Below are 22,839 nucleotides of genomic sequence, written 5' to 3' on the forward strand. Positions count from 1 at the left end.
ACAAAAATGTTAGGTTTTTTTGCATTTTTAAAACACTAGAGTGTGGGGGAAGGGTGCAAACAAATAACAAAAAGATGTTTTTTGTAACATTATTTTCCCTGTTTATAAAGAAAAAAGTCATTCCAACAGTGTTTAAAAGTCCAAGGATGAAATAATTTTCTCCTCTAAGGCTATAAAAGGCCCCTGCCGGTGGATTCCATCCTCTTGTGCCCAGTGGAGCCAGGTTACTCTTCAATGGCACAGGTTCACTATTAAATAAAGATCAGGCCAGGTTTCTGGGCACATGGCCTAAATAGAAAGGTGGAGAGCATTAAAAACTCCCCACACAGAGATGTGGGCAAGAAGATACTTCCCTGAGCCAGAAGCAGGGACAGGTATAGTAGAATCCCACGCCCAGAGCAGAGAATGCAGAGCCCTAGATGTCATGCTTCTATCTCCATTCCCTTTCCAGAAGATTGAAAAAAATAAAATAAAAATGACAGGCCTGTGAAGAAAGTGCTGCATGTTTAGAAACACTGGTAAGAAAGGCTTTGCCAACTTCTACTCCAAGTGGGAGAGATCACTTTCAGTTTCCCTTTGTAAGACTAGATTTGTGGGTTAGGTGTTTTGGCTACATACGGACTAATAACTGCAAGACCACAATCCAGGGCCAATTCCAGATACAAAGTTACTATAATGCCAATGAACGATGTGATCCTCTAACTGGGAAATTTCACATTTTCCCATCCTAACCCCACAGGTGGGTGAAGCAGGTCTACCACATCCCCAGGTTCAGACCAAATGACTACTTGGACTACAACCAAGTATTGACTGCAAAGTAGTCCCAAGCAGCAAGAATTTACATGCAGATTCTCATGGAGACTATGAGCATGAAAGCAATCAAAACTTGTATAAATAATGTTTCTTTGCTTTTTTTTTAATTAAAGAATTCCAGTGTCTCAAAAACTTGTGAAAAGGTGTTTGAAAAGGCCAGCACATCTGCCACATGCTCTTGCTCATAACTAAACCTACATGTACCTTCCTATACCAAGACATAGTGCCTTTTGTCACAGGCCTTATTATACTACCTCTCCAGAGGGAAAAACACATAGAGAACAAAGGGAAGGCATTTCTATAGGAGGAAAGGATGTAAACCAAAAGCAAACTGAAAGCAAGAGCAACATTAAGGGTAAGGTGAGAGGCTGCAACAGACTGCTTAAGAAATCTGGCTGAGTATGCTTTGGTTCGGGGGACTGAAGAAGCTGGGCGTATAAAGTGCATTCACATTGGTAGTAAATGATCATCCCTTTCTTCTGAATCCTCCCCCAGCTGATCATCCCCCACACCACGATAGGTAGCAGGCACATTTCGGGGTTTAGAACGGCACACAAAGTCACAACCATCCTGTAGGGAAAGAAACAAAGAAAGAAAATGGTCATTTGGAATAACGAACTTTAGGGTAAGGCAAAGTATATTTATGGTCTAAGAATGTGGCAAGCACTAGTTTTCTCCAGGTATAATGAAGAGAAACCCTCAAAGCTCCACAATCAGCCTAAATTGAATGTGGAGGAAGTAGGAGAAAAATTCTAATTAGGTCTCACCTTCTTCCTATCTGGGCCTCTGAACAGCTATATCAGATTCTTAAATCTAAGCAGCAGTGCTGCTCTTCCAGCCAAGTCTTAGCAAGGCCAGACAGTAAGAGGCTATGTTACTTAGTACTAGGGGCAACCAACTGACTTGGTATGCTGGGCCCTTTTGTGGTTTTAGCATCCAAGTCCTGTGTCTCAGGAAACCTCAGTCTGGGCAAACCAGATGGTTGGTCACTCAACCTTGTATGCAGGCTACAGGCCCGGCCAGCTGCCCTGTTACTTACTGCTACCAGGTTGCCAACATCCTGCCAGAAGGCTAAGTGAGGAAACTGCTCCATTCCCTTGGCTCCCACCACCAATCGCTGGTATAGGAACCCCCCGATGATATAGACAGCAACCAGTGATGCAAACCTGTTGAAGAAAGAGCTATACTTAAAAAACCAAGAAATAGTAAAACTCAGGTACTAAGGATAATCTCTGCACTCATTGTTAGCTGTTTTGTAAGCTGTGTTTTATAAAAACAAGGGGGAAAAGGCAGTGAAATTAAATGAAAAAGGGCTGGTAGCTCCCCTAGAAAACCAATTGGAGCACCGTCAGTCTGAGGAAAGGAAATCGCTCACGAAAAGATGACTAACTTCTGCCAGCAGTCACTCTTAGATACATGATTCTGTCTGTCCAAACGTTCTAATAATCTAATGCAGCAATTTTTAATCATCTCATGGAACACATAAGCTATTACCAAAATTCTGCAGCACATCAGAAAATATATTTTTTGCAAATCTGACCAAAAAAAAAGTGTAATTTTGATTCATTCATACCAGAGGACTATTGCTATGTTGGTTGTTTCATTTTTAAAAAAAACTTAAAAATAACTTTTTTAATCCTCATCTTGGATACATTAAAAAAATTAGAGAGGAAGAGAGGGGAGAGAGAAACATTAACTGGTTGCCTCTTGACCAGGGCTCAAAGCTACAACCTAGGTATTTGCCCTGACCAGGAATCGAACCCACAACCTTTCAGTGTATACAATGATACTCCAACCAACTGAGCCACACTGGCCAGGGCTAAAAAAACCCCACGATTTTAGAGAAAGAGTAAGGGAGAGGGAAAGAGAAACATTGATGGCTGTCTCCTATATGCACCCGGCATGTGCCCTGACCGGGTTTGAGAATGACCTTTTGGTGCACAGGACGATGCTCCAAGCAACTGAGCCACATCAGATAGGGTGGCTATCATCATTTAAAAAAAAAAAAAAAAAATATATATATATATATATATATATATTTTTAAATTGATTTCAGGGAAGAAGGGAGAAGGGGAGATGGAAACATGATAAGAATCACTGATCAGCTGCCTCCTGCATACCTCCTACTGGGGATCCAGCCTGAAACCTGGGCATATACCCTGACAGGAAATTGAACCATGACCTCCTGGTTCATAGGTCAATGCTCCACTAGTGAGCCACCCCGGCTGGGCTGTTGTCATTTTTAAATTTGATAATCTAAGGGAAAAGAGGTCAGTACCCTTGATTAGTCCGGTATTGCATGTTTTAAAAATTCTTGCAGCACACGGGCTGAATACTGCTATTCTAATGGATAGTATTAAATACTGTCCAGCCCTCCAGTAGGGAAAAAAAAAGGCACCTTCAAATGTGAATATTTATTATACATTCTCTGTATAGTAAGAGTTTAATGAGGATTTTCACAGTTTTTCACCCTCCAATGATCTCTCTTCCTCCACCCCCCCCCCCCAACAAAACTTATGCCCATATGCGTCCAAGAAATTATGAATTAAAAAAAAAAAAAAAAAAAAAGGGAGCCCTGGCTGGTGCAGCTTAGTTGGAGTGTCGTCCCAGTCAGGGCACATACCAAAGTTGTGGGTTTGATTCCCAGGTTGGGGCTCGTGTGGGAGGCAATCGATCGATGTTTCTCTTTTTCTTCCCCCCTCCCTTCCCCTCTCTAAAAATTATTAAAAACATATACTCAGGTGAGGATTTAAAAAAAAAAGAAAAAAGAGAAAGGCTTGGACTGATAAGGGAAAAAAGAGTACTTACGTGACAAGTAAGATAGAACCCACACTGAGGTGGGAGACCTCTGGGGGACAGGCCACACTACTCTCCATCTCAAAGAGGTAGAAACACTCTTGGACTTTGCCTCGCTCCTCAGACACAGGGATAAAATTGTCCTGATGATGAAAGGACAAAACACATTTAAAATGTTTTGACTCCCATCTAAATAAAGAAAAAACCCCCACTAAACTCCAAAACATTTGTTTTCCTGGTCCAATAGCCTATTTTCCATGTATACTGGAAGATGGGTGTCTCGATACAGGGAAGAATTGAACCTCGAGTTTTCCCTATTCCATCCCAAAGTATCTTGTACCCTCTGGAAAGTCTCTCCCACCTCAGGTCAGTCCTTGTATCTCTTTAGGCTCATATGCCCCAGGGCGCCTCACCGCTAGGGTGTGTCGATTGCAGGAGATCATCACCACTGCACGACGCTGCTCCTTGCCACAGTGATTGTCATATTCATCACCCCCTTTATAGATCAGCATAATCCAATTACCTGAGGAGGGACAAGGAAAATGGAGCTTTGGGGGTGGGGGAAAAGTAGAGGCAGACCTGGATACTGTGGTAAGATGGAATTGGGACGTTCAGACAAATTTGTTTTAATGAAAATAACCCTCATCAGTATGAACTCTGTATACTGGAAATGCCAAGCTAAAACTTGGCTTTATGTTCCCTTGCTTAGACAACTAAGAATCAAATATTCATACAAGAATCTTAATTTTCACCTTAGCCAGTTTGGCTCAGTGGATAGAGCATCGGCTGTGGACTGAAGGGTCCCAGGTTCAATTCCAGCAAAGGGCACATGCCTGGATTTCGGGCTCAATGCCCAGTAGGGGGCGTGCAGGAGGCAGCCGATCAGTGATTCTCTCTCATCATTGATATTTCTATCTCTCTTTCCCTCACCCTTCCTCTCTGAAATCAACAAAAATGTAAAAAAAATAAAAATAAAATCTTAATTTTCCACATTAAAGGTAGACACCTGATAGCGCAAAACTAACTGTGATCCATTCCTTAACAATGGTGCACATTTGCTGACCACCTGCTAACATCACAGGAAGAGGCCCCTCACAATTAGTGGGTGGCGGGGAAAGCCTAAAATTTAAATTAGCCACAGGTAAGTTCAAAGTGGATGTTTTTAAGATTGGGAGGCATTTCTTCTTCTTTTTTTTTTTTCTTCAGTATTTACTGTGTTCAAATTTCTTTTGCAAAATATTTGATTCAAAAAGCCCTGTAAGCTCAATAAAGTAAGGTTTCTGCTTCCAATTTTGCATATATGAAAACAGTAAAAAAGGTGAAATGATTTCTCAGTCACTAAAGTCAATACGATATGGGTCAAAACTCAGTCTTTTGTCATTTATATTATTTAGCACTGGGGGGATAATTTATCAGCTTAAGGCAGGGGTGGGGAATGCCTGGCCCGAGGGCTGCATAAGGGCAGGGAAATCATTTGGTCTGGCCCCACGAAGGCTTTAGGGCTAAGTTAATTAAATGTTTGGCCAAATATAGGAGGCTAATTTCTATTTTATTTTTTATTTATTTTTAAAATATATTTTATTGATTTTTTATAGAGAGGAAGGGAGAGGAATAGAGAGTTAGAAACATTGATGAGAGAGAAACATCCATCAGCTGCCTCCTGCACAGCCCCTACTGGGAATGTGCCCGAAACCAAGGTACATGCCCTTGACTGGAATTGAACCTGGGACCCTTCAGTCCGCAGGCTGACGCTCTATCCACTGAGCCAAACCAGTCAGGGCAGGAGGCTAACTTTTAAATTGATAATGGCCTGCAAACGATATTACAAATATCCAAATGGCTCTCGGCAGAAAAAAGGTTCCTCACCCCATCCTTAAGGGAAAGAATCCTATATAAGAGAGGGATATGCTAATTATCCGTTACACCATAACATCACAACCAATCTACAAATGGTGGAGAGCTACAGAAGGGCGGGACAGCAAGCTAGGAACGGGGAGAGCTATAGGAGGGCGGGGCAGCAGGTGGAGAGCTACAGGAGGGCGGAGCAGTGAGCTACGAGCAGCGGAGAGCTCCCAGCGGTGGTGGGCAGGTGGCCAGTGGAGGCAAGCGGCAGCAAGCTACTCGAGCACGAATCCGTGGTGGTGGGCGGGTGGCCAGCTGAGGCAAGCGGCAGCGAGCTAGATTATAAGTGCTTACATAATCTTTTCCAGCGATAAGACTGACTTTTGAGAAATATTATCACAAGTTGGTGGAGAAATTTTTGTAGACTGGTTTGCAAAACTTGATCTCTTATCACTTAACTGGCAAAGTTTGATTAATCTGATGAGAAAAGGTTGTGGTTGATATTTTCAAGCCCCAGTCTATATAATTCCACTAAATTCTTCTTTTTTTGCATAAGCTTTCCCCTAACTTTAAAACAAACACATAAATGTCCTGAGCATTGGCTCCAGAGGAGCTGTGGGACTAGGTACCCTGTGGTTTATAGTCTCAGGCATGCTGAACCACACATTACCATATGATATTCTGAAGACTGGGAGAGACATATAGGACTGCCTGAGACTGATTTGGGATCAATTAATCAGACAACAGTGAGAGTCTTACTTCCATTGTAGATGTGAGTCTCGTTGATTCTTCCCACCACTGTCTCCTTCCCGTTACTTTTGTTGATCTGCACCAGGCCTGCCCCGGAGGAGTGGTTACCAGCTTCCCTGCACACCCTGAATTTGTACATATAGGTGTCTTGACCCTGGCCCACAGTGCTCTCAAAGCTGTCAGGAAATGAGGAGAAAGAAGAAGAGGAGAGTTACTGGCTATTAGCCTTTCTTCCTTTTACCCTCCAACCTCTGACCTCCAAAAAGGTGCATTCAATTTATCTGATGTCATGGCTAAATGTAATAGTGAATATTTGCTAAATCATGAGACAACAATGACCCTGACAGTCTTCCTGCATATTCACCAGAAGAATGATGAATAAGAGATAAAACAGCCATAGTACCTAAAACTTGGCATTATCTACTTTAATGTCTCATCAATTAGGACAGACCATCCTAATTGTCGATGATGACTGATTAAAATACGCCACCCAGACAGCTAGATATTCCTAGAATATCTCTGCTCTAGACTATGCTAAAGTGCTAGCTACCATTTCCTTATGAATAAGGGTCTATGTTCATGGGATACTCCCTTGTTCCTTAAAGGTCCTCTTCAGATTTATATAACTGAAGATTCTAGACACTGATGATGAAGTGTATAGGCATAAATATGCTTATCTGATACGTCTAAAGTCCTATTACATGAAAGCATTTAATAATGCTTTTTAAATTCCTACAAGCTGGTCTCTTGGATCCAGCCTTAGAAGCAGCTATTCTTCTGCATTAGAGAAATGCACAATGCTACTAAAAACTGGGTGAGAATTTGCTCTGTATCATAAAAGAAAGCATGATAGCACCAGCTATCCCAGATAAAGATAGAGGAGGGTATTATACATGTATTCCCTCCATATTCAATAGTAATACCAAAATAAAATCAACAAGAGTTGAAAAAGATTCTTTTAAAAAAGCCCTTCTTTGCCCTGGTTGGTGTTTCTCAGTGGTTAAAGCACTGACCCACACACTGAAGGGTCTCAGGTTCGATTCCCCATCAAGGGCACATACCCGAGTTGCAGGTTCGACCCCCAACTCCCTTCAGGGCATGGGTGCATCAGGGCACTTGCGGGAGGCAACCAATCGATGTGTCTCTCACATCGATGTTTCTTTCTCTCTCTCCCCTCCCTCCCTTCCATTCTGTCTACAAATCAATGGAAAAAATATACTGGAGTGAGGATAACAACAAAAAATCCCTTCTCTGGTATCACCTATAACCACCTCCCTCCAAGAGCCCTGGGGCCCGGGGTACTGGGGGTGAGGTGGGGGAGGTTAGGGTCTGTTGGGTCCTGGGGTCCGGAGATCTGGGGACTATCTGAAGTTGGAGAGCTGGGTCTGTGGAGGTGGGACAAGTACCAGAGCTTGTCTGGAGAGGCTAGGTGGGAAAAAAAAAAATTATTTTCTCTAGTTCTTTAAGGTTCTTCTCATTTTTACCTTTTGGTAAACAGTGGTGTCATTCTCTTCAGTACAGCCAACTCTCTCTCTGATTCTCTACCCGTTTCTCCTACCAGGTCGCAGGTTTTTTCTTCTGCCTGCCAGGATTCTCTTACCGTGATGGCCAGGAGGAGCAGCAGCTGTAGTCCAGTCCCCCAGCAGCTGTAGAAGGGGGACATCCTTTTGGGAGAAAGGGTATATGCTGGGAGAAGGGGGGAGGATCCAGAAGAGAAGGGAAAGAGATAAAGCATATGAATGTGTACTAAATGAAGGGTATTTTTAAAACCTTTTTATCTTCCACCTATCACCTCATATTTTACAATAGCCAGTTTTCTTCATTATTGTGAAGTTGGTTTTGTTTCTTGTATCTGCCTATTTCAAACTTTTAGCTCTCATCCAAGTTATTATTTTCCTGTTTCCTAATATTCTCAATTGGATTCTTAGGTCTCTAAGCTTCTTATCTCCCCGCCCCCCCCGCCCCCCGCAATTTATTTTGAAAGCCTCTTTCTAGCTGACACTATTGCTCACCTGCTGTCCTTCCTGTGCCCCTTCAGGACAGGCCTCAATGTACATTCAGCAAAGAGGACAGTGCTGGCCTTGATGAAGAGTTACTGTCTACAGGCTGTTGTTGACAATTTCTGCAAGGTGTGCTTAAAAAGAATATCTCAACTTCCAAAGCAGTTTACCAACTCCTCAGTTCTACTGGGAAAAAAGACACATTTTTTTGTTTATTCTAGGAACTGTCAGAAGGGCCAACCAAGGTACAGAATACTTAGGTACTACCAATGAATGATATTTCGATTATGCAGAAAGTGTAAGATTCTTTGGCATATGCAACAAATAGTAGATTTTAATATCTCTGCCAAAAGCAACTGCATCAGGAAGCTCGTATATATAACCTCCAGTCTAATTCATAGGTAAATCCAGAAAGGAAAAAGATTTATGACAGCCTGAGTAGAGACATCCTTGCCTCTTTACTGTTTGGTGAAGTTAGATTGCAATAGCTCACTTAAAGTTTAATACTTTAAACATTGTGCAGTTTCACTATACCGGCCATGCAAGGCTTAATCTTTGACACAAGAATACGCTCCTGGCAGGATCAAACAGGTTTTGCAGGTCACATATTTAAAGGGAAGAGGTTGAGGCCAGAGGGATGGGGGCTCTGCCTGCAACTTGCCATAAACATAGGAAATGAACAGCTGAGAAGTGTGTACAGGGGCTAGAGTTCATAAATATTGCTTAAACCAGTGGCCCTCCCTAAGATAACATTCAAATTACAATCTGATACTTGATAGGGTCTGTAACACTCAAATTACACTTCAACACTTGAAAGGTTCTGTTTGAAAGCTATTAAGAACGATATAAAAGAAAGAGACTGAATACTTTGGGCCCTGTCTTATACTGATACTAGAGGCCCAGTGTACTGGGGTGGGGGGAGGGGTCCCTCAGCCCGGCCTGTGCCCTCTTGCAGTCTGGGACCTCTCAGGGGATGTCTGCCTGCCAGCTTAGGCCGGCTCCCCGCTAAGCTGGCAGGTGGACATCCCCCAAGGGGTCCTTAGCGCTGCTGCAGAGGCGGGAGAGGCCCCCGCCACCATCGCTGTGCTCGCCAGCCGTGAGCCCGGCTTCTGGCTGAGCGGCGCTCCCCCTGTGGGAGCGCACTGACCACTGGGGGCAGTTTCTGTGTTGAGCATCTGCCCCCTGGGAGTCAGTGCATGTCATAGTGACAGGTTGACTGGTCATTCAGATGTAACGGTTGCTTAGGCTTTTATATGTATAGATAGGAAGAAAATTCACTAGGTCAAAATGAGTAGTTCGAAGAAGTCTTCCAAAACTCAACTTAAGGCTCTACAAGTCACAAATTTCAAGGATTTCTAGATTTCCAGTAAGTACAGTTATCTTTCTACACTCCAAATTCCTGACAATCCTTGGGGGTCACCAAGTCACTTTACAATTTAGTAAATCCAATTGACTTGCTGCTTGTATTGCTCTAGAATAGAAACAAGGAGCTCTGTTAACCACACTTGTTTTCTTTTATTTATCTTCATACCTAGGACACACCGAATTACCTCTGTAAAAAAGACTTCACTCTGGTATCATTAATGACCCTTTAGGCCACTGCTATTTGTTAATTTCATAACAGTATCATTAATTTTTCTGATACAAAGATTTAATTCTTTCAAATCTTTCTCATCCTATATAATAAAAGGGTAATATGCAAATTGACCCTAATGGTGGAATGACAGGTGGCTATGATGCGCACTGACCACCAGGGGGCAGATTCTCAACGCAGAAGCTGCCTCCTGGTGGTCAGTGCGCTTCCACAGGGAGAGCGCTGCTCAGCCAGAAGCTGGTTCATGGCTGGCCAGCGCAGCGGTGGTGGCGGGAGCCTCTCCCTCCTCTGTGGCAGCACTGAGAATGTCCAACTAACGGCTAGGGCCTAAGCCATTAGTTGGACATCCCCTAAGGGTTCCCAGGCTGCCAGAGGGATGTCTGACTGCCAGCTTAGGCCCAGTCCCCCCAGGGAGCAGGCCTAAGCTGGCAGATGGACATCCCCTGAGGGATCCTGGACTGTGAGAGGGTGCAGGCCGGGCTGAAGGACCCCCCCCCCCCACCCCAGTGCACGAATTTTCGTGCACCGGGCCTCTAGTATATAATAAAATGCTTCCAATATTATAAGTCTGGACTTTGGTTCCAATACTCTTTAAAGTCCTCAAATTCTTTTCCATGCTTGCCCACTACCTTCACTGCATTTTTAGAATAAAAATCTTGAAAACAGGCAGAATTTAAGGTGTACCACTAAGTTTAAAGATAGGAAAATGGAAGCTCTGAGCCCTGAATGAATTTTCTCCACTCCCCTAAACAAGTTTACATTTGACCTACGGTTTCCCACACTCCACAAGGACAACAAATGCGTGGAAAGTTGTCTCCCTGACTTTGTGTACTCCAAATATTAATTCACTACGGTAATATTAATAAGGTGTTTCCACAGAATATTTAAAGCCAACCATAAAGCCTGAGGGTCCCATAACCACATTGAAGACACCAATAGGACACACTTTGAGTACTTGCCTTCTGCCAGGCAGTGTTTGAAGCACTTCACATACATTAATTAACCCTTACAAAAACCCTATGCAGTAAATACAATTACTATCCCTGTTTTACAGATGAGAAAACTGAGACCGAGACAGTAGAGTGAACCAGATAAGAAATTTCCACTGTCTTTTCTCAGAGCTGATAGTCTATATTTACATGCTATATGCATATCTGTCTCCTTTCACATCAATTTTTGTGTGGGATCAGAGTAGTCAGCCAAAGCTTTGCTTTCTTTTTGACAAAGAAGGGGAATGGGAAGGGGAAGTGACGCCTCACATAGTTCACTGTATAGGAGGTGGAATAAAGAACTCAGACCTCAAACTCCCACCTTCCCTAAATTAACTCATTGCTCAACACACAACATGACTGGCTGAGTTACTAAAGAGAAACAGAAGATATCCTTTATTAGACTGATTTAGCATGCCATTTTCCTTATACTCTCTAAGGACCTAATTTAAAGTTTCAACATTCTAGGCTTTCAAGATTTCTTCCTCAGGACCCAGTTTTTCTAGAGGGATGTTCAAACAGAAAGCTGTGTTCTTTGGCCTCAAAGTCAGTTCCTCATCCGTTGATGACTTATTTTCCCAAATTAGAACAAAGAATCTCACAAAACGGGGCAAGGATGGAAGGCTAAACACCCTGCAGTCAGCACTAGCTGAGTTGAGCTAGTTTTCATCTGTTTATTGGTTCAAAGAGTTAGGATGAGAATCAATTTACATTCTTCTCTTTCTAGCTTAAGGTGTGACTACATGCTTGCGCTGCTTCTCTCCGATTCGGTGGCCTGTGCTGAGTGCTTTATCTCGATTATGATCCTTAATCTTCACAACCCAGAAAAGTAGATATCATTTCTCCCATTTTAAAAAATGAGGAAGCTGATGCTTTACAGAGGTTACGTTACTTGCCCTAGGTTATATATAAGCATTAAATACGTACGAAGTTATTGGAGCAATTTGGGCGACTCATGGCATAAAGGCAGTTGCTGGAAATTTTCTGATAAATACAGGGGTGCAAAAATGTATCAGGAAGAGTATGAAACCCAAGGGCTAGGCAGTCCCTCTTTAATGCGCTACAATTAGATCCTCAAGGTGCGGATTTGCCTAGATAATTTCGGAAACGTGGGGCAGGACTGTAGATTTTGAAAAGCTCCCTTCAGTTTCCTCATGAGATGACAGATCTATTTGGCCATGCTGAAAAGCTCTTCGTCAGTGGGATGATCAAAAACTAAACCAGGAACTGGGAAGCAATTTCCATCACTGAGTCTCTGTACCGTTCTCTTCCTCACCCAAGACCAGCCGTGAGTTCCACTTTTCAACGAAATTCCCACTGTCTTTTCTCTGACTCATTTCTGATGTGCACACCGGCCCTTCTCTTCTGTCTCCGGCACCCTACGCTTTTGGAAGAGCAGCCTAGTTAGTTAAAAGGCCCAGTGCTGAAAGGCCTGAGGAGTAGCTCTGTGTGTCTCAAGGGCAGAAGCTCGCTACAAAGAGAAACACAAGAAGAATCCCGGTACTGGCTACCCTTCTCCACACCATACACTCACCCCCCGCCCCCCAAACTTCTCCCAGGGGTCTAGAAATTCTAGTTTCCTAACTTTCCAACTGCCGAGGGCCGATGCTGCGACTTGACCTCCCTCACGATGCAGGCCAAAAGTCCTTCCAAGGTATCCAGTGACACCTCGAGCGCACGCCAGACCTAGGGACTTTCCTTTCCCTCCCTTCCAAATACACGTCAATTCCCTCTATGGTCTGGGGGGAGAGGGAGCGGGGGGTCCTTTCTCATCACTCCCTTCCGACTCTGCGGCTCCTGCCCTCTCGCCTACGCCTCCATTCTGCTCCAGGGCTCCTGGGCTGTATTTTGGGCTAGGAACCCGGACCAGGGAGACTTCCTGATCCCGGCCCCTGTCACAAGACGCCGAGGTGTGAGCGATCCCCAACCCCTCCTACTCACGTGTCGTGGGCAAAGGGAGTAGCCGAAGTTCAGACTCCCCAGGGGAGTACCTGTCCGGGGCCGGGCGACAGGGCCAGCGAGGGGCCAGCCGCAGACCCCCGTTCCCAGGGACCTGGTCACAGCCAGCGCTCCCCACGGCGCCTCGCGGTGCTCCACTCCGGGAACCGGAAACAGGAAGCGCCGGGCGGCAGCTGGGCAACTGCTCCTCCCACTAGACCCCGCGGCTGGTGACCACAGAACCTTCTCACCACCTTTCCCTTCCCTGATCATCCTGGGCGCTGATTGGGCAGTATCACGGGCATTAGGCTCCGCCCTTGTCCTATCAATCCAATCACTATCGAGATTTTCAAGTTTAGTTCCACCTTTTCGGGTTGCCTTTCTACCAATGGATTCCCAGAGTCCCGCCTCCGGGCTTCTCCGCTGGGGCGGAGGAGGGGGGGAAGGGGGGGAAAGGGGTGCGCTCGTCACGTGTGGTCACCCGCGATCACATGCCCGGCCCGCTTCCGGGTGGGTCTGCTGGACGAGAGCACGTGTGAGAGCGGAAGCGGAAATACGGTGGGGGCCTGTGCTCCAGGCCTTCGTGGGAGTTGTAGTTCTCATTCCAGGTCGCCTCCTCGCGGTGTTTCCCCAGATGATTGGCCGCCTGCGGGAGGCGCTGTTTCGCCGTATGCCGGCCTGGGGTCTCGCTGTCACCAGTGTGGGTGCCTAGAAGATGTGGGGAGTGATCGGGTCGTGGCCGTGCTGGCTTTTCTTAGCGACGCCTTTGTTCTTTCCTTTCTACAGTTGAGGACCTGGGGGTGTGCTGTTACTTTGTCACGCTCGTCTTGATCATTCCCTTCCCGTCTCGTGGCATCCTGCGTGACAAACACTCTGCCATCACTTCTGTTCGCGAGGTTTCTTCTGCATCCTCAGCCCACGCTTGTCCATCCTGGGCGCATTTCTGGTGTCCTGAAGAGCAAGTAACTCATTTTTAGTCTTTGTGCCTTTGCTGAGAACCTCGGCGGGTCCCCTCAGGGTTATTAGCCGCCTGTTGAAGTCCCAGGGATTCCTAGAACTCAGTTCGAAAGCTATCGCTCCTGTGACTTCCTGGGTTCAGTCTCTTCAGAATTCTTAACTCCGAAATGCCCGCTCCTTGCTGGTACATGGCTCTAGCCTGATTTCTTTTCTTTTTAAAAATCTTTATTGTTGAAAGTAGTATATAGGTCCTCCTTCCCCCCTCCCCCCCCCATTAACCTCTTCCAGCCAGATACTATCCCGAATTCTCCCCCCACCCCCCCTTCCCCCAGGCCTTCACCTCCCCATTGTCTGTGTTCAAGGGTTATGTTTATATGCACACAAGTTCATTGTTTTGATCTCGTCCCACCCACCCTCCCCTGCCTTCCCGCTGAGGTTCAACTGTCTGTTCATGCTTCTATGTCTTTGGGTCAATTTTTGATCATCGGTTTATTTGGTTCATTAGATTCCACATATGAGTGAGGTCATGTGATACTTATCTTTCTCTGACTGGCTTATTTCACTTAGCATAATGCTCTCCAGGTCCACCCATGCTACTGCAAATGGTAAGAGTTCTTTCTTTTTTATTGCCGCCTAGTATTCCATTGTGTCAATATACCACAGTTTTTTAATGTGCTCATCTGATGGGCACTTAGGCTGTTCCCAAATCTTAGCTATTGTAAATTGCGCTGCTATGAACATAGGGGTGCATATATTCCTTCTGATCAGTGTTTCAGGTTTCTTAGTATATATTCCTGAAGTGGGATCACTGGGTCAAATGGAAGTTCCATATTTAACTTTTTGAGGAAACTCCATACTGTTTTCCATAATGGCCTCACCAGTCTGCATTCCCAATAGCAGTGCACTAGGGTTCCCTTTTCTCCACATCCTCGCCAACACTTGTCATTTGTTGATTTGTTGATGATAGCCATTCTGACAGGTGTGAGGTGATACCTCATTGTCATTTTAATTTGCATCTCTCAGATGATTAGTGATTTTGAGCATTTTTTCATATGTTCCTTGGCCATCTACATGTCCGATTTGGAGAAGGGTCTATGATACGTTTGAAAACGATAGGGAAGAAAATGCAGACTGGTCTTGCCTGGCGAACTCCATTTTATCTGTGAAATAAAAGACAAGGTCACATGCTAAGAATGGAGGAGGAAGTGATAGGTTTGGGATGTGTGGAAGTCAGAAGTTTGGAATTTTCACAAAGGGAAAAGAGAGACATGTGGTCAGAGGCAGTTTGCTGGTCAGCACTGAGAGCTCAGATGAGGCAAGAGGCCCTACATTTTTAGTGACTTCAGTTGGCACTATTGCATGACTATTGGCAGCAACCTATGTGAGACTAGTTGTAATTAGCTGTAGGGGACCCTGACGTGAAGAACATGCTGGATAGAAAAAGATTTGGGAGTAATAGTAGAGAAGGTGAACTAAGTACTACAGTGAACATTTTTGTTCATTATGTCCTATTTCTCTATGATAGATTCCTAAAATGTATGCCAAATTAAAAATGTTACCAGATACTACCAGATTACTTTATGAAAAGACAGAAGCAATGGATGAGAATACTGATCCTCCCTGCCCTTCTCAGTTTTAAATTTTGGCTTATTATTATTGCATAGGGGAGAGGGGGCATGCTTTGTCCCAGCTGGGTTTTACTAACTGCTAGTTTGTCTGAGCATCTTCTCAAGTTATTTGTATTTTCCTCTGAATTACCTGTTGTTGCAAATAATTTCCTTCTCTCTATTATTTGTTTTTAGACATCATGGAGACTTCTTTTATTCATGCATTTTAAATTTTAATAAAGGCAATCTCTCACACTCCCCTGCCCCCCATTGTGGATTCTGGTATTCCCCCTACAATCTCCTACCTAGGATCAGACATACATCTTCCAAAATTTCTTTCTAGTTAGTTTATATTATTATTTTGTTTCACATTTTAATCACAAATTCATTTCTGCTGTTTTGAGTGTAGGTCTGTCTTAGAATTGAGAAGAATTCTGAGTTCTGGACCCACGTCCTGGATCACTGTGAGGGAGGGAGCAGGTGTGAGGATAATGACAAGAAGGAGCAGAGTCTGGGACAGATGGCACAGGCCTCAAAGGAGCCATTTTTATTGTGTGTGGTAAAATATACATGACATAAAATTTATCATTTTAACCATTTTTAGGTGTATAATTCAGTGGCATTAATTATATTCATAATGTTTTGCAGCCATCACTATCTAGTCAAGGAGCCATTTTTGTTGTTAACCTTCACCAGAGGATATTTTTTTCATTGATTTTTTTAGAGAAAGTGGAAGGGAGGGGGAGAGACAGAGAGAGAAACATAGATGTGAAAGAGACACATTGATTGGTTGCCGTCCAGATGCACCCAACTGGGGCTGGAGCCTGCAATGGAGGTGATGAGAAGTCTCATATTGTACAGAGAGTCCTTAGACACACCCCATAGTCCCTTCCACACTGATCTAGGGACAATTACCAACAGCGCATATAAGGACAAAATAAAGACTGATTACAGGGGCAAATTCCTTTTTTTTTTTTTTAATTAAATGCAGTTGTTTTTTGTTGTTTGTTTTTTTAAATATATTTTTATTTATTTCAGAGAGGAAGGTAGAGGGAGGGAGAGATGAGACATTAATGATGAGAGAGAATTATTGATTGGCTGCCTCCTGCATGCACCACACTGGAGATCGAGCCTGCAACCCAGGCATGTGCCCTGCCCAGGAATCAAACAGTGACCTCCTAGTTCATAGGTCGATGCTCAACCACTGAGACATGCCTGCTGGGCTAGAGGCAAATTCTTTGAAGGAATTTGTGGCAGAAGAGCTGGCTGGGGTGTTCCCCACCCCACCTCTACCCCTCAAGCCAAGTGAGAGGGGAAGCTAGAGGACACCTGGGGGAGTTTGGGCACTGCTTGCTGGACACAGAGTCATACTTCCTGTCTAGGGGAGGAAAGGTCATCCTGGGGACGAGGTCCCACCCTACAATTGTCCTTTGTTAGGCATCTAGGGCTTTCTGCCCTGGTGACCTTCTGTATCTGGCCCATCATCTTTGCTTTGCTCATGTCTGTCTAACTGCCTACCACATATCGATCTGTGTCTGGGATCTTCTAAAACCCACCAAAGTGTCCCATGAGAAATTATTAGTATTTGTGTATTGTATCAGTCAGGATTCAACAAGAGAAGCAGGTTTAGTAGGAAATACATGTTAAGAAATTGATTGAAAGGAGTTTGCTTATGCAGTTGTGGATTTCGCTAGGCAAGTCCAAAATCTAGAGGGCAGGCTATCAGGAAGGGCAGACTAGCATCTCCAGCAGGGGCTGAAGCTGCTGTCCACAGGTGGAATGTCTGTTTCATCAGGGAAGCTTCTACTCTGCTCTTAATACCTTTCATAAATTGAATGGAACCCACCCAAATTATCTATGAAAGTCTCCCTTACTTAAAGTCAACTGGTTGTAGGTTTTAATCATATCTACAGAATACCCTTAAAGCAACATCTAGATTAGTGTTTGAATAACAGGGCACAGTTGCCTAGCCAAGTGTACACACAAAATAATGGCCAGATAACAACCAGCCAGAGAAACTTTGCCTTTTTCTTCTAATCTCTATTTCCTGAGGGTGGAGGGCTGCCTCACTTCCTTACTGCTGGTCTGTGGAAACAAGGGTCAGAATTGAGGGACGTGTAGGCAGAAATTTGAATAGGTTACAAGATTGACATTTTGATTTAGATTGGATTAAAATTTTCTCGTATCAATTTGTACACACACAAAAAAATCAGGATTAACCAGATGGTCTTGTTTTGGTTTCTGCACGTGTATAATTTAAAAAAAAAATTAAGCATTTCATATTCCTTTTATACTAACTTTTTTAGTTTCTTCTCTTTTACTGAGTTGTCACTTTTAGAACTGATGTGTAATAACCTCATTACTGTATTTAATTCCCCTCTTATGGTCAAAGCCAATGATTGCAGTGATAATGACAGTTGCTAAACACTCAAAGGGCACTGAGTTAAGATATTCTTCAGTTTTTTTGTGTGTTTTTTTAAATGGTCAATCAAGGGTAGAGTATCCACTCTTCAATCACTAGAGGAAAGAATATTTTATAATTATCTTGATTCTACAATAATTCATGCATTGTTTTTACCTTAGATATGAATAGTTCATTTGTGTCCTGTCATTCCCTTTGTCACTATACATTTTCAAGATAGAGATCTAGGATAATTTAATTAGCAAGATTGCCTAGACACTGCATTCAAGGTCACTGCCTGTTAGAATCCTATCATTATATACATATATATATATATTGATTTCAGAGAGGAAGGGAGAGGGAGAGAGAGAGGTGGAAACATCAGTGATGAGAGAGAATCATTGATTGGCTACCTCCTGCACACCCCCTACTAGAGATCGAGCATGTGCCCTTGAATGGAATCAAACCTGGGACCCTTCAGTCTATAGGCCGACGATGCTCTATCTACTGAGCCAAACTGGCTAGGGAAGAATCCTATCATTCTAATCTTAGAATGATACTGAATGGGTAAGAAAGAAAAAAATGTAACATTCCATAGCAAGGAAAGTGGAAATATCAGTAGTGGGAGGCTTATTAATGAAGAAAAGAACAAAAGAAGATAAAACAGAAACATATCATATTTTTAATAAAAAGGTGACATTTGATTACAGGATATTAAACTTTCTGAAAAGTAGGAGGAAAGGGAGAAAAATTAGGGTAGAATCAAGTGGTAATCTTGTTATCATTTTGCAATGGTTCATAATCACAGATACATAATTTTAGTATATGGCGTAGTCACACAGTGCTAGGTCCCCAGGCTATTTCTGTCCTTAAAAGAATGACATGTAAATGGAGGGACCTGGAGAGCATTATGCTAAGCAAAATAAGCCAGTCAGAGAAAGATAAGGATCACATGATCTCACTCATATGTGGAATCTAATGAGCAACATAAAGTGATGAACAAATAGATCCATGGACATAGAAGCTTAGAACAGACTGTCAAACCTCAGAGGGAAGGCAGGGAAGGGTGGGTGGGTGGGAAGAGATCAAACAATGAACTTGTATGCATATAGGCATAACCCAGGAATACAGACAATAGGGTGTTGAAGGCCTGGAGTGGAGGGCGGGAGTAAGCTGGTAGAGGTCAATGGGGGAAAAAGGGGACATATGTAATACTTTCAACAATAAAGATTAAAAAAAAAAGGCATGTTATTGAATTTTCTGCACTCCATGTACAGACAAATGTCATACTATCCATTTATCTGTTTAAGTGCTTCCCATTTTAGGGTATCCAAGTCAGGAAATCTTTCCTTGGTGTTCTGTAGGAAACATTAGGCTGGAAATCAGGAGATTTTTCACTTTTTGACTGTGTTGGGTCTACAAAAATTGTACTTTCATATAGTTCAACCTACGTGTTTATTATCCTGTCATTAAATAGCCATGATATATTTGGAATGTCAGCTAGCTTTTCTATTCTGTGCCTCCCTCCCATGCTCACCTCTGGTATTCAGTATTACTAAAACTTATTCTCATTTAGAGTACAATTCTTCTGAATCATGTTCAGACTCGAGTCTTATACACAACTAGAGGTTTGGTGCACGGAATTCGTGCACTGGGGGGGGTGAGGTACTTATCACATATATATGTGTGTGTGTGTGTATATATATATATATATATATATATATATATATATATATAGCCTAAGCGACTGTTACGACTGGTTGACCAGTCGCTATGATGCGCACTGACCACCAGGGGACAAACACTCAACACAAGAGCTGCCCCTTGGTGGTCAGTGTGCTTTCCATAGCCAACCTCCCATGGCCAGCCAACCTCCCTCGGTCCTTCCCCCCTGCGCCCTGCTGCCGGTAAACCTCCTGCGGTCCCTCCCCCTATCCGGCAGGCTCTGTCAAGCAGGCTTTGTTTTATTCAAATTTGTATCATACCATGGAATATAAATGTTTTGGGAATAAATCTTCTCAGTTCAGGAGATAAAAGTAATGATTTGCAACAAATATACCCTTTAAGTACATTTGAAGTCATGATTTTCATATGAACAAAGAAAAAAGTGATGGAATATATTATAACCCTTTTATCCTATTTCCTTTAGCCATACCCCTAATTTCTTTTATATTCCATGCTCTGGATTGATGCTTCATTGACACTAATTATAATGTTTATTCAGCTCTGAAACATGTTTTTTCCGGCCCTCTTGTCTGAAGTGGGTTGGAGAGGCAGCATGGTTTTAGGTTTTATGAGTGTGGACTTGGGAGCCAGACTTCTTGCTATTGAATTCTAGTTTTGCCATTCACTAGTTGAAGCACTTTGTGCAAGTTCTATAACTCTGTGCCTCTGTTTCCTCACTTGTTATAATAGTACTTGATTCATAGGGTTGATATATTAATACCTGTTGGGTTCTTAGAATAGAACCAGGTACAAAAATGACAGCTTTTATCTTTTATTTTTTTCTTAGCCTGGAGACAGAGCTAAGGATGCTTGAATTTCAAAGTCCTTGAGTTTTTAGCTTATACCATCCAGGATACTGTTAAACTAAATCAAATGGAGATAAGAACTCCTAGGACTTCCCCAGAGATCTTCCCTCTATAAAATCCTGAAGCTTTGGCACCTCCATCCATATAATAGATGACTTCAATATTTACTCTATCTGAATACCTCCTTGAGTTTATATCTAGTCTTTGATCCTGGCTCAAAGTTTCAGAAAAAAGGTGATCCAGTCTAATATTTGAGTGCTAATATATTCTTTCTTCTAAGGAAACTCTCTTCTACATGTATCACCCCTTCGAAGTTTTCAATCTATCATCCTTTATTGATTCTGAAACCCAAGGTTAACTGACTATTTATATTAGTCAATGGAAGCTTTGGCTCTGAGAACACATAACCTCCAATTCAGGTAATGTCCTAGTTAATTATGCTGTCTCCTATTCAACTTTGTATTTCATTACTTCCCTTTAATGTGGGAAGTCTTCTCTAGTTATGTTAGTATTTTCTTTTCTTATAAAATTCACTCTTTGACTTTTTGTAGGGTATTCCCATGATCAAACACATTTTACACTATTTTAGTACATAATTTAATATTTTCTTCTTTTCCCTGCAACACCTACATGAAGCCTACTCAGACCAACATCACTGTAACGTTTTTCATTTTCTGAAGTCTCTCAGCCCTTGATTGCTATAAATTTTTATTTCATGAACTTTATTTTATTTTTTATGAACTTTATTTTATATGAAAATGTAATAAATGTTTATTGAATGACTGCAGATACCAAGATAAGGATTGACTAGAAGCTTCAGAGTTACAAAAACTATTTTCTTCCATGGAGACCTGAGTTTGTGGAACAGGGACTCCAGCAAAGCCATTTTCATTGACGTAGTCTTCATTCATTTCCTTGATCTGTGTGTGATAGTGGAAAGAATAAAAAATTTAAGATAAACTTGGATTTTCTGATCAAATGATGATTCCTTTTCTTAGATCTGGGTAATATATTGTCTAAGGCAGGGGTCCTCAAACTTTTTAAACAGGGGGGCCAGTTCACTGTCCCTCAGACTGTTGGAGGGCCGGACTATAGTTTTTAAAAAAACTATGAACAAATTCCTATGCACACTGCACATATCTTATTTTGAAGTAAAAAAACAAAACGGCAAAAACACCCGCATGTGGCCCGCGGGCCGTAGTTTGAGGAGGCCTGGCCTAAGGAAACCAATTAATATAGTGGTCAACAAGATCCATTACTTATAATGATCAAATCAGCAATCCTCTGAACTATCTGAGGTTTAACCAGCAGTGGTCCTCTCCAAATAAATGCAGTTTTCTATAATAAGTTACACTATGAGCAATATGATGTCAATGAAGAATGCTGAACCAAAATTTTATGGAGGAGATTTGCGGAACAAGACAAAGGGGTTCTGACTGCATTTGGAAGGAGTGTGACTTACTTACCTTTGCTGCAAGGAGCATTGTACTCAGCAATTGCAAACTCATCTGCATAAAAACAAAATCATTAGGTGAAATGAGAGAGATAGCAAACATTTAAGGGATATATAGAAACATCAGCAGCATTCATTTGATGCATTGCTGGCTACCTTATGTTGTTAACTTTTCAAATACAGTACGTTATGTTTTCCTTTACCTCGTACTACTGAAGGACAGTTCAATGTTGAACTTATTTAAATCTAATATTGTTGTACAGTTGATTTAGCTGAAGAAAAGGGAATTAAATATCCTACAGGTGTTTCGTATTAATTGATATATTTACACTATAGGCAGTTTCTATAATGTATGTATAGAAGGCAGAGAGAGGAGAATCAGATTTGATAGACAAAACAAAGTGATAAGAACTGTTAATGTAATAAATTTCCCCTACATGTTTCTGAAATCTAAATCTCTGTGATCAGGAATTTAATTTGTGTGTGAAAGTTGCTCACTCACCTGTCTCATAGTAATCGTAGACTTTCACTATGGCTGGTTTGAGATCTCTTACTGGGATATCTTGTAGAACCGTGAAGGACAAGCTCAGTGTCTGATTTGTCACCTAGAAAGCAAAAGGGAATTAAATGAATTTTCTTCTCTTTTCTTTGAATGACTTTAAATATTCATTTGTTTTGGGGGAAAACTTTTTAAATTTTTATTATTATTTTTTAGTTTTGCTTAATCATCACCTGAGGATATTTTCCCATTGACTTTTAGAGAGACTGGAAAGGAGGGGGAGAGACACACAGAGAGAAACATTGATGTGAGAGAGACACATCAATTGGTGCCTCCCGCATGCACACTGAACAGGGCTGGGCATTGAGCCTGCAACTGAGGTATGTGCCCTTGACCACAATCAAACCTGGGACCCTTCAGTCCATAGGCCAATGCTCTATTCACTGAGCAAAACTGGCTAGGAAAAAACCCCATTAAAATATAAATCAACTAACAGGGTTCTTAAATTGTGCAGAAAGCTCCCCAATTGTTTCTTAAACAAATAAAACAATTCATATATTCCCATCAATGTTTTCTTCACAGAGGTGAATGATATATGATTTTTATTGATAGGATAACTAGGTTTATTTTTGAATATCCAGAAATTTGGCACCATTTAATTTCTCTATC

General features: G+C 42.4%; 2 protein-coding genes across 4 annotated transcripts in view; both read right to left on the reverse strand.

Moving 5' to 3' along the window:
- Positions 1 to 36: 36 nt before the first annotated feature.
- Positions 37 to 12,938, reverse strand: M6PR (mannose-6-phosphate receptor, cation dependent). Of its 3 annotated transcripts, none has more exons than XM_079775316.1 (8): positions 12,726 to 12,938; positions 8,214 to 8,384; positions 7,686 to 7,887; positions 6,211 to 6,377; positions 4,023 to 4,132; positions 3,622 to 3,752; positions 1,853 to 1,979; positions 38 to 1,383 (listed from the first exon to the last, which is right to left on the reverse strand). In XM_079775316.1, the coding sequence occupies exons 3-8, from the start codon at positions 7,862 to 7,864 to the stop codon at positions 1,261 to 1,263; spliced, it is 837 nt and encodes a 278-aa protein (XP_079631442.1). In that variant the 5' UTR covers positions 7,865 to 7,887; positions 8,214 to 8,384; positions 12,726 to 12,938; the 3' UTR covers positions 38 to 1,260. The 3 variants fall into 3 exon arrangements, with proteins under 3 accessions (XP_079631443.1, XP_079631442.1, XP_079631441.1); XM_079775315.1 differs by having other exon boundaries at positions 8,214 to 8,387; XM_079775317.1 differs by lacking the exon at positions 8,214 to 8,384 and having other exon boundaries at positions 37 to 1,383.
- Positions 12,939 to 18,355: 5,417 nt separating this feature from the next.
- LOC307100998 (alpha-2-macroglobulin-like) overlaps positions 18,356 to 22,839 on the reverse strand; it is a 49,023-nt gene continuing 44,539 nt past the window's right edge. Inside the window, exons 34-36 of the mRNA XM_079773710.1 lie at positions 22,174 to 22,276; positions 21,685 to 21,726; positions 18,356 to 21,138 (exon numbers count right to left, since the gene is read on the reverse strand). Coding sequence (XP_079629836.1) covers positions 21,122 to 21,138; positions 21,685 to 21,726; positions 22,174 to 22,276 — 162 coding nt within the window. The 3' untranslated portion in view covers positions 18,356 to 21,121. The remainder of the gene's footprint in view (positions 21,139 to 21,684; positions 21,727 to 22,173; positions 22,277 to 22,839) is intronic.

The sequence above is a fragment of the Cnephaeus nilssonii genome, assembly GCF_951640355.1.
Source record: "Cnephaeus nilssonii genome assembly, chromosome: 6".
NCBI lineage: Eukaryota > Metazoa > Chordata > Mammalia > Chiroptera > Vespertilionidae > Cnephaeus > Cnephaeus nilssonii.

Coding starts and splice junctions, on each gene's coding strand:
- M6PR (XM_079775317.1), bottom strand. CDS start 7,864: ATGTCCCCCTTCTACAGCTGCTGGGGGACTGGACTACAGCTGCTGCTC. Junction 6,378..7,685: donor ACACCACTGTTTACCAAAAG/GTAAAAATGAGA, acceptor ATTTCCTGACAG/CTTTGAGAGCACTGTGGGCC. Junction 1,384..1,852: donor ATGTTGGCAACCTGGTAGCA/GTAAGTAACAGG, acceptor CTTTCCCTACAG/GATGGTTGTGACTTTGTGTG.